Genomic DNA, 12,003 nt, shown 5'->3' on the forward strand with positions numbered 1-12,003 from the left:
TTAACACAAACTGTCAGAATTTGAATGAATCTCCAGGTCAAGGTCTCTCTGGAGTTTACAAGCCAACAGTTTCAGCTTTGAGTTTATATTTCCCCATCGGTTTATAACCAGAAGAAAAGTGGAGGGGAAATTGTAGAATCATAGAATGGATTGGGTTGGAAGGGACCTTTAAAGGTCATCTAGTCCAGCCCCCTGCAATGAGCAGGAACACTCAGTCCAGCTGACCTCAGTTTCAGTTCAGAAAGGCTTTTACTGTGCCCACTGGTACAGATACCCAGATGTGGGGGCATCTGGGGCTCGTTATGCTTTCAGATTGGGTGCTGAGGCTTACAGGAGACTCACCTGAACTCCCAGGATCCCAAAGATTATGAAAAAGGCACAGCAGATGACCACAATGTTCCCAATGGGCTTCAAGGATGACATGAGAGTCTCCACCACCAGCTTCAGTCCTTGGGCTCGACTAATGACTCTGTAGGGGCAAGTAAGCACAAATGCTGTCAGTCCTGTTCCTGCCCAGTTCTGCCTCCTGTCAGGCTAGAACAGGGAGAACACAGCACTATGATTTTTTTTTAATTTTTTTTTTTTTAGAATGACAAGTAACTCAAAAGTTATGATGGAAAAAGCAGTTCTGGAATCTCTGACCTGTGAGATTATGGAAGTGTTGGAGAGAAAAGGTCTCTGCCTACATACACAGCTTTGCATAAATGAAGAGGAGAAGGAGGAGAACACGTATAAGGAGTCAGACCAGAAAATTCAACTCTTTTGCTTGGGCCATCCACAGACACAGACTTTTGTCCTTGTAGCTTGTCCAAGACTGCAAAGAGAGGGCCTCCTAATGCCCCTTTCTGCACAGATTTAGGCAAGGCTCTTGATTTCCCTGTCTCAGTCTGTGAAATGGAGCAGCCACTCTTACACATCTGCCTGCACATCTGTAGTGATTACAGAATCATTGAATGGTTTGGGTTGGAAGTGACCTTCAAAGGCCATCTAGTCCAACCCCTGCAATGAGCAGGGACACGTTCCACTAGATCAGGTTGCTCAGAGCCCTGTCCAGCCTGACCTTAAATATTTTCAGGGATGGGGCATCTACCATCTCTCTGGGGAATGCTGTGCCAGTGTTTCACCACTCATATCTTAAAAAAACCAAGCTGTACATGTCCTTATAATGCTGCTGTGTACAGAGACCTGAGCTACCCCCCAGACCATCACAGTCTCTGCCCTATACCCACTGTACAGGTTCAGCTATGAACCAGAGCTGTCCTCAAGGTGAAACTTCACTGATAGGACCACAAGCATCTAACCTAATTTCTGTAGCTCCTCTCTGTCTGGCATCACACAGAATTTCATAACAGAAGATTAGATCATATCAGAAGGTTGGGGAAGAATAATGTGGGCTTCATGACTGAAGCAGGTGGAGAAAGAAAAAAGTAAAAACTGTACCATACTCTCAAGGACAACGTTGCAATTAAAGGACAAGTCTTATGTGATTTAGAGAAGCCATCTCACCATGCTGGGAAAGATGAATGAGGTATTCAGACTAACCAACCTGAAGGTGGGGACCAAGAAAGTCACCTGAAGAGGTTACATGCCTCCTTCCTCTTGATGCCAACTGGAATTAAGCATTTCAATAGCACTGTAAATCAATTTGTACTGATGCCATAGAAACTGTGCTTTCCTGAGGCAGAAGTGGCTGTTTGCTGTGGAAGTCAGGGGAGGGAAGTGCCTGTGTGCTTTTGGGTGCTGGCTGGTGACTCCCTTGAACACTTGGCACTCAAACGTGCCACAAACTCCCCCACCTTCTTGTTTCTGCCTGGGTCTCTCTTGCCATGGGAATCCTCTCACCACTTCTCCCATTTCTCCCCGAGTCTGGCTCCATCACCTGAAGCACAGGTGGAGTTTTGTTGCCTGGACAGGATCCAAGTGCTCCTTCTCTCCCCACTTCCCAGGCATGGTGCTCCCAGCAGAGGTCCCCATGGACACATCCACATGCCCAGCATGGGTGGCCTCAGCTGGGACCACAAGCCAACCTGCACCAGCCCTCCCTTGCCCCAGAGCCTGCAGGTTGAGCAAACTGCAGTGCTCAGCACACAGGCACCAGCTCCTACCAATACTGTTGGCTTTAAACAGTATCCTGAAAAGCTAGAACTTATTTTTCTTTTTTTTTTTTTTTCTGGTTAAATATTTACTCAAAATGTCAAGGGTAGCTCATCAGTTACCATTTTAAGAAAGAAACAGATGGTGGTATTTTTATCCACTTCCTCACCAGTGAAACACAAAGAGCAGATGCTGCTATTCCTCATGCTGGGCATCCTCTGCCAGGTAAGTGCCGTGGCTCTCTATTTTGGACAACCTCAGCTTTCCTGATGCTCAGATCTGGATGTTTTAGGCAATGAGCTGGAGGGTGGGGTAGTTGTTGCTGCCACGTTGTACCTGCACCAGGGTTTGAGGTGAGACCAACAAGCAGAGGAGCTGGAGAGCAGCAGGTCAGTGTGGCCGACTCAATGAGCCGGTTAATGCAGCCCAACCGGCCGTGCCTGAGTGCACACAGCAAAGCCCTGGGTGGGACAGACTGAGGCTGAACCTCAGACAGACTACAGACCTCGCCACCCCTCACACAGTCCTGGGTGAAATACAACTGCCAAACTACAGGTGAGAAACTGAGGAGTGGGGAGGACTGCAGGACATGTTCTCAGAGGTTCACAGACAACTGAATTCCAATTATTTCAATGAGAATTAGGTACTTTGGTGCCTTTCGTGATGCTGGCTTATGTATTCTGTCCACTGTCACATAGAATGGAACAGAAGCTGAGTTCTCTAAACTGAAGGTTATGTTAAACTACTTGAACATCCTTAAATTTTGGGGAACAAGGAAGAAATTTAGTCTCAAGAGTTTAAAGTTGATAATTTTCTCTACCAATTATTAAGAAATGCTGTTCTAGAAATAATAAAGTGATTTCCCCTGTGAGATACTATTTGGTATCCAGCTGAGAGAGAAAATAGCAGGTTACTTGTCTGACTTTGCAAAGTCGTGTGTGTTGAGAAAAAAAGTGCTGAAAAACTGCAGCTTTTGGCTTCTTTCAGTGTTTTGATTAACTAGGGAATTCCTCAAATGAGAATGCATTAGGGTAAAAGCTGCCACCAGTTTAGCTCCATGCCAGTGCTGCTTTCAGCCCTTCAGGGAGAAAACACTTTGAAAAGATTTTGAAAAATAATAGTTCTTACTAATGGAAACCTTCAGACCTCGGAGAGACTAAGAGCCTGATCCAACATCAGGGCAAGCCTGTGCAAAGACTCCTGCCACTCTCCTGAGAGTGTGATAACTCCCTAAGAGGTGCCAATGAAATTCTCAGCTTTTCCAGGTGATTAGAGTCACGTCCAATATGTCAGCACACAGCATCCCCACACCTCATCAGTACTGCCCAAGGTCCTGCTGATATCAGGCTTGTAAACTCCTACATCTGACCCCCACTCCTGCAATTTATTGCTGAAGGATGAGGCTGATCCACAGCCCCTCTGGTTGTGCTGGAGCCGTAGACCTGCTGAGGTTCCACCCAGCACAATTCCAGTCTGCATCAGGCATATGACAAACGGGGAAATTAAAATGACACCTCCTTTTTTTTTGTTTTTTTCCTTTTCAGTGTGAAGAAATGTTAATGCCCCGAGTTCCCCCTGGTTTTGCTGGCCTCAGCGTTCCCAATGCTGTTAAACCCCTGGTGTGAGACACTCCAAACCCACTGCCAGCCTCATCCCAGCTGGATCCATTACCAAAGTTAAGCCTGCTAGCCTGATCAGAGCTCTCAGAAGAAGTACTAGCACTTAGATGAAGCAACAGATCAATGTTAATGAAGACCTCCCTCCACAGATAAAAAAATAAATTAGCAAAGGTTATAATATGATAGATAGAAGAGAGTCTATGAAATGACTATTTGATACCATGATGGTATGAAAAGTGAATAATTTATCTCTCTGCTTTGGAAGTCAAAGCCCAGGCTCTGTAGAGAGTAAAACAGCACTGACATCCACCCACATTAAATTTGAATACATTTTCAATTTTGATTTTTCTTGTATCTTAAGCTACAATACTTGATCCCAACAACAGCAGGTTGAACGCATTAGGAAGGAATGTTATTGTATAAGCAATCCCTTTACTGGCTGAAACATCAGAGGGTCATGGAAACATCTTTAAATGTCACTCCTTTGTGAATTTATTTTTGGAATTCTGGTCATAAAGCTGGGCTCGAATCCTCATGGATTCAATTTGGAGGCTGATAATCAATCATGCAATCAAAACCCCGTGATGGGCACACAGGCCAGTTTTTTTTTAATGCCTGGGCTTGTGTGCTGTGTAAACCAGTGGCATTTTTTCCTTTTTTCCACAGGAGAAAATCAGAGGCAGAATGAGAGTGGTCTTTTGCAAAAATCCCCCTTCCAGACCATCAAGTGGGAAAGCCAACGCAGAGACGACGAGGGCTGTCCCTGCTCTCCAGCTGAGTGTGACACACACAGCCGTGGCTTGGCTTCTCACTAAGGGTGTCCTCACTTCAGCCCTGTCCCTGAGTGCCCCCAGGAAGGGAGGACAGAAGGAGTGGGTTTGCTCCTCTGTGGTGGGAGTGGAGCACTTGCTTTGGTCTTTGCCCTGCGTCTTCTGGGAAAAGAAAAACATTGGCTCGGCCTCCACCCAGACACGGGGACTGGAGCCGCGGTGTGCTGAGACCTCAGGTCACCTGTCCCAGCTGTCATCCCACGTTGCTCCAGCTGCACATCCCAGGCAGTGACGGTGTCATCCCCGAGCCTCTCGCCGCAGCCCGCGGCAAAGGCAGAGCGGGCAGCCCTGGGCAGAGGCGGGCTCAGGGCAGCCCAGATGTGCAGCACAGAGGCAGATGGGGTTTCCACATGAGAGGAGATTTATGACTTACTGAAAAGCCCCCAGTTTGATGGCTGCTTTTTCATTTCCTACAAATCTAATTACAGGGGAACAGAACTGATTCTGAACATATTTAGGGAATGGGCTTTTTGCTGTCTTTTTTACGTTTCCTTTGTAGTAGAAAGCAGCGTGCTGGCTGAAAACATTCACATACTCTCTCGAGAAAACATATCAAATGCCAACAGGAATGGAATAGCAATGGGAGAGCCTAATCCTGAATATGCTCCAGATGGCAGGTCTTCCTCCTGCCTGCAGTTACTGAGTGGATTATTCACCATAACTGCAGATTTTTCATGCACATAGGTGCCTGCAGAAAAAGGCTCCAGTTAAAAAAGACCTAAGTCCTGGCCAGGCAGACCTACAGATCTACAAGAAACCATACAGGGTTTTTACCAGGTCGGACAGGTCAGACTAGAGCAGGGCTCAGCACAACCCAAATGTCTGCCTCTAGATCCGATTTAAGGAGGGAACATCAAAAGAGAAACTTGCATTCCACAGTTCAGACATGGGAAATCAATCCTTCTTTTACCTAGAGCTAAACAGATTATTTTATAGGTTTTCTTAACAAAGGTCAAAAATCAGCCAAAGCAGAAGAGCAGAGCAGAACATATCTACTCAACCATATCTACTCAACTGGGCAGAAACTACCCCAGAAACAGCAGTTGACATGAGATGCCGGGGGACACATGAAGAGAGAAAAGTCAGAATTGGAGTCACATAGGAAGAAAGTCTACTCACATGGTGAGGGAGCTGAACCACCCCAATGGTGCTAGATAGAAATGATTAAAAGCATCTCACATCCTAAAACTCACCAGGCACAACACACACAGCTCAATTGAACAGAATGTCTTTTATAGCTGGCGAGAATATTTGAAAGATATATGTGTAGGCATGGCCATTGTTATTTAGACTTATTATTCACATGGGAATAGTAAAAACAACATCTTCTATCAGAAGCAGGCTCCTATTTTTCTGTCCTGAAAGAGGAAATCCTGACTGAAAGTGAACCTTTTATGAAGGAAGCAGCAGTAAGATATGACAGGCACACAAAGATGCTTTGAGCAGGAAGGTTTATTAGCTGCTGCATAACAAGAGCAGCAACAATGGTACTGAAGAGGGACTGCATTTAGCATGGAGAGAAACCTTCATGCCTTGGGGTACAGGTCACAAACAGATGCCTATTTGGAAGAGGCTGGTCCTTGGGCAGATTCTTATCGGAGGGGAGCCTGCCCCTGGAGCATGGAATACTGCCTGCTGGCAGAGATGGGGGACCAACTTAGCAGGACAATGGCTTTCATCTTGTCCGGGCCATTTTCAAAATAAATGCCTCTGTAAAATTAATGGGGAGCTGGGGAAAAAAGCCTTCTTTGCATTCTAGGTTAAGCAACAGTTGAGTCTCTGCTTCCTTAAAAATGATCTGCCACCTGCTACTAATTTCCTTCTTTGTTACAAAAGCCATTGACTGCCTGAAGGAAAGGGGGAGAAGAAGCTGTTAAGCTGCACTTTACACAGAGCAAATGAGAACACAAATAGCAGGGGATGTGTGTTTTAATGAGCAAAAGAGGCATTGATCAGTTTACTATCGCACTTGGGGCTGGTCCCAAAACACAGCGAGACCCGGAGCTCCTTGAGGCTCAGCAGGACCTGCGGGCGCTCATTGTCTGCGGAGCCGCAGGAGGCTGGAACAACACCGGTGACAGACGCCGTGCCCTTGTCTCTTCCGCCCTTTCCCTTGCACAAATGCTCGGCCCCCTCTTTGGCACACACACCCTACACTCTCCGAGGTCTCCCTCAGCCTCTACTCACCTTAAGGGTCGCAGCGTCCTCAGCAGTCTCAGCACCCGCAGCATCCCCAGGATTTTCGTGCCGCTGTCTGACACCATCGAGACCAGGATGTCGATGACAGAGATGAGAACCAGCACCCCATCCAGCACGTTCCAGCTGCTCTTCAAGTAGGCTTTCTCCCCAAAACACAAGCCTAGTGCCACCACCTGCCCGGACACCAAGTTGCAACAAATTATGAGTATCGCAGGCAATATGTTTGTTCCACTTAGCAACCTGCTGAGAGTGCGTTATTTACACATACACGTCTGCAAGTCCTTTTGCTTCCCAGTACAGAAGCCTAATTAGACAAACCAGCAGAGTGTTCTATTGAAAGAATTATGAAAATACCGCTGCAGAAAGATCCCAGGTTGTCCCTTAGAGCTGATGTACTTTTAATGCAGATAAACCTACCTGCACAAAACTGTTCTTAAAACGTTGAGCTCTGGCACAAAAAAAAAATTTGATCATATTTTATTCCTATAGACTGCAGGAGAGAAGGTTCAGAGTGGCTGACCCGAAGCAATCATGTACAAGCTTTGCAAATAAAGAAACTAGAGAAACTTTCCAAAGAAAGAGCAATTGTTCAGCGAGATGATTATGAATTACACAAGAGAGATTTACAGCAATGGGTTTCTGAGCCTCCTGCCTCAAATCCAGCAAAGTGTTTCAACGTGCTTAAGTCTCTCCCTCCTCAGGAAAGCACACAGTGGCTTAGGTTGTTGAGGACAACTGGTTGTTGAAGACAATGGGACTTACATGCATGGCTGAAGTTAAGCGTGTGCTCCAAGAGCTTTGCTGAATAGGGAAGGATTGCTGAATTGAAGGATCCCATTGCTCATATAATGGTGTAAATCAAGAGGAACTTCAGTGAAATCGTTCTGATGTAAAACGTGCTCAGAATAAGGCATGTGGTGGGTATTTGAATGTGATTCAGATGAGGAAAAAATACACCTCACTCACAGCTGGTAGACCTAGGGGTTTTGTGAGTCCACTATAATAAAAGATCACTAATATAATGCAGGCACACTTATCTCCAAATTCATTTACCTTAACTGTCATCTCAGTCAGGAAGATGACTGTAAAGATGTAGTTGGAGAGTGTTAGGAAAATCCGTTCCTATGAAAAAGAATGAGAGACAATATTTTATAGCCTGCTCTCTGCAGCTGTACATCTCCCCATGCATATTTAGGCAGTTGATAACTGTTCTCCAGCTTCCGTGCTGAAACAAGCCTCGGACTGTTTGCTCACAAAGAGATAAAAATCCAAATATTTAGACAATAACACTTCTCATGGTTCAGCCCTGCTGGTACCCGGCTCTGTGTCAGCACCATGGACAGGGGCAGCCGCTGGCACCTGCCTCCAAAATCCCCCTATTTGCCCCCAGTTCCAACCTCCCCTGCAGTAACAGGGAGATATTTCCCCCTTGAAACATGCTTGACAAATCTCTACCTGCCCCTCACCTGCAGACGTCACTGCACAGTGTAAATATCACTGAGCTCCCAATTCTCCTGGAAATAAAGTCAATATTAGAGTGGCTGAGCTGTGAGGCAGCAAGACCCGTGGGATGCTGAAGTGCAGCTGGCATGAGTTGTCACAGCTCCAGCGAAGCCAGAAAAGCTCTGGGGTTTTATGCCAGCTGAGACCTGCCCCCAAAAGGTTGATTCTCTCGCCCAAAGCCGCGGGCGAGACCTGGCGTGGAGCCCAACAGCCACATCTCCCAGTCCCCTGTGCTATCCACCAGACCATGCCATCCTCACTGCCACCACTCTGCAATAGCAGCTAGTGATTACAGATGAGACCGTGGACTGGTTCCCTATCTGTAGTTAGCAGAAACCTATCTTTTTAATGATGATCATTAAATAAATTACACTTTTCCCTAATCCCTGAACAACCTCTGATTGCCTGTACTGAGAAATGGACAGCAGAAGGTGGAGGCTGGAGGAAAGATGATGTGTGTGCACGTATGCATGCAACTGAACTGGCCCCAGTTCTGATAATAACAATTTTGGATTTATTTCTGCTGCTCCCTACAGAGTGGTCCCATAAGAGATGCAGATCTCTCGCTCAAAATGAGATGCAATTTAAACAAGACAAAACACCTTGGCAACTCTCTCTCTCTTGCCATATCATGATTTACTGAAAGTGACTCAGGAACCACACAGTAGCTTGTTTCCATAGCAGGTCCATAATTAATTAGGTCCTAGGCCTGCACTGTGATTGCATGAGCTGTGATAGGAAACATCTCTGGCTGCTAGCTGACTGCCACACAAAAGACCGCTATGGAGGGGCAGGCAGTGGGTAGGAGGGAGAGAGTAGGGACCTGCTTGTGGAGCTGGAGATAAAACAGCAATAGCACGGAGGAGAGACTGAGGATATTGCATCCCTCCCTGGCAAGCGTGTGGTTATTTTGAAGGATAATCTCCCCGGCCCATGTCGTGCACTCTGCGGTGGGGAGCGCATGCTGGGTAGCAACAGCATCCCCTGTTCTGATAAGCCAGCTGAAACTGGGACAGGAAAAGAGAACTCGCTTGAAGCAGTTAGAAAATCCACAGCTCAGGGAAGCAAAGAACAATTATTTTAAACAACTCAACCTAAACTAACTCTCTCGGTTTCCACACGAGAGCTCCATCAGCACAGGCAGGGCCCCTGCACTCCTGGCTCCTCTGCCCCACCACTCAGCATCCCCCTTCTCCTCTGCTGCTCCCAGACCATGGTCCAGCTCAGTCCAGCCCTGGACCCATTTCAGTTCTCTTGGTTATAACCTGATGGTGATGAACCTCACACCAGTTCCTGTCTCCTTTCCTCTCTGCACTCTCCCAATACCAGGGGACACCACAGCTCCTCCTCCTCTCCTCTGTGAAGTACTGGGTTTGGGTGCTACAGCTCTTTGATGTGGACTCCTCTGATTTACATGCATCACCCCATTCCCTTCATCTCCTTTCAGAGCCAGCTTTAGTGAGTTGTGACTCTCAGAGGTCACAGCAAGGGGCCCCAAAGAAACACTTGGGATTTAAAGGGACATTCTCAGGGTTCCCCATCTGGGGAGCAGCAGGGTGGCTGGCAGGGATCTCTGCTCTCTTCTTACAGCTGCAGGGAATTGAGTGCTCCATGACTGCATGGTAACTGAAAGGAAAAATGGATTTAGGGGTGGGACTGCTGGGCAAACTGTTACAGTATAGGAGGATATACTAGGGAATGCTTAAAATAGGCACAGAGCAGCCAAGACTCCAGTTTTGAGGTCTTACATTGAAGATCCACAAAAATGAACAGCCTGACACGCCTACATCAACAAACCAGGATTCTTTACAATTGTGATATGAGCAGTCTTGTGCGATACACCAACAAGAGCCCCTCGCATCTCAGCCCCAATCTATGCTAAAATAAAAGAGCAATAGGGTGATTCTGCCCCTCTGATTGATGGATGCTGGTGCTGTGAGGGTCTGGTTTCAGGGATCCTTATGCAGCATATTAAAACAAAGCAGTTCAGGGAAGTGGTACAGCGCCTGTATCAATTCAGTTTTTCTGGTGTCACAACAAAGCTGATACACAAAGGGGAGAGAAGAGTATGAAATGAACAGTTTCCCCCATTCCCTTCACACCACACATACATGCCCGTGGGGAACAGATGGAAGAAGCGAACATTGTGTTGAGAGAGGAAAAGTGTTTGAAGGTTTCTCAGAGAAGGAAACTGAGACAGATGTCATGCTATGTCATGTGTTAAAACCTTGACTGTACTTCCAGAAATGGGATATTGGATATATTGCAGGCCATAAGCTCTGCTCTTGTGCTTTGAAGTGAGGCTAGGTAGGCACCAGCACAGTTGCTACAACTAATTCAAAGGATACCCAGGAGGTGTTGGAAGTTTCATGTTTTAAAAAGAGGAAGAAAGTGAGACCAAGTGCACAGCAGTGGGGTCCAAACCACAGGTGTTTGCACCACGGGGGGCATAGGAAAACCTTAACCTCAGGAACTCACAGCACTGTGAGGCTCGATTTTGGGCCGTTCCATGGCAATGGTAATGCAGTTCAGGAAAATAATCACCAAGACGACATGATCAAACATCTTGTGAGTGATGATTTTATTGCACATCAGACGGAATCTGCCGAGAAAGAAAGAAAAAAAAAAAGAGAAGAGTAGACACAGACTAGCTGTTAATGCTCGACTGGCTGGGGAGACACGCAGCAGCTCGATGCACGGCAGGGGAATCGAGTGCTCCGTTCTGCAAAGCAGATGAGCTCCAATCTCCCAATCCCCTCCCTGGCAGAGCCGCACGCTGCGGGCAGATCGGGGGAAAGAACAGAAAAGGATCCGAGCTGCAGAACTGGGCCACAAATTTCAAGCCCTGGTGATGTTCGTAGAGGGGTTTGGCTCACTTGGAATGGAGCAGCTGCTTCCACAACTCGGACACACGGCCAGGCTTGGATTCGACCCCCTACCTGGGCTCCTAGTGCTCAAGTTTAGCTTAAATAAAGGAAGAAATACTCCCAGTGAGCCCGTGAGGGCTGAGCGCACACGGAACAAAGGGACAGAAGCTATTTATTGTGACAGATGGCTGTACACTGACCCAGGATTTATAATACCGTATTACATTTCCCAAAGTCTGTTTCTGAAAAATCTCTCTAATCTTTGTATGAATGAACCTGAACACCGTCCAGGGCCCTCCGGCTCGAACACGGGGAACCCTCCCTGCGTGTGGGTGCGTGTCCAGAGGAGTGCATGGGGGAGCACGGAGCACAGACAGCCACAGATGGCATGGTCAGGCTTTGGGGAGAGCAGAACCGGGAGCCTGCAGGCAAGGAGAGGGAGTTTTCTCTGGGAGAGGGATGAAGGAAAGTGGGAGGACAGAGAATTCCAGCTGAGAGGCAGGTTAGGGAGATCAAGGACTCTCTCCCTTGCTATGGTACAGGTTGTGTGGCAGGGGCAAATTCACCCCACGCATCACCTTTCCCTCTTGCTGCAAACTCCCCACGCTATGCCAAGTGAAAATCTTGCAGAACACTGTCATCACTGTCAAAGCAAGGGATGAACCTGATAAAGCTGCAGACATGCCCAGGCTATGGGTTTCAACTGGACACTCCTATGCCAGGGCTCTCTGCAGCCAGCAACTGTTTATTGTCTCACCCTGACCTCATGCTGGGGCAGGGGAAGGGCTGGAAGTTTTGTGGACTGACATATAGAGACCCATCTGGGACAGATGGGCAGATGAGCCACTGTAAAAAGGCCATCCGTGCCCAGCATGCCACCACTGCCCAAGA

The 12,003-nt window shown here is 47.2% G+C and overlaps 1 protein-coding gene across 19 annotated transcripts in view; it reads right to left on the reverse strand.

The window, feature by feature from the left end:
* Positions 1-12,003, reverse strand: part of CACNA1G (calcium voltage-gated channel subunit alpha1 G) — a 144,854-nt gene that overhangs the window by 37,882 nt on the left and 94,969 nt on the right. For all 19 annotated transcript variants that reach the window (XM_050318936.1, XM_050318935.1, XM_050318918.1 and 16 more), the window contains 4 exons: positions 10,724-10,847; positions 7,796-7,864; positions 6,731-6,915; positions 343-469 (listed from right to left, as the gene is read on the reverse strand). In XM_050318936.1, the coding sequence (XP_050174893.1) occupies positions 343-469; positions 6,731-6,915; positions 7,796-7,864; positions 10,724-10,847 (505 nt within the window). The remainder of the gene's footprint in view (positions 1-342; positions 470-6,730; positions 6,916-7,795; positions 7,865-10,723; positions 10,848-12,003) is intronic.

The sequence above is a fragment of the Myiozetetes cayanensis genome, unplaced genomic scaffold, assembly GCF_022539395.1.
Source record: "Myiozetetes cayanensis isolate MyiCay16 unplaced genomic scaffold, myiCay2020 scf22, whole genome shotgun sequence".
In the NCBI taxonomy this organism is placed as follows: domain Eukaryota; kingdom Metazoa; phylum Chordata; class Aves; order Passeriformes; family Tyrannidae; genus Myiozetetes; species Myiozetetes cayanensis.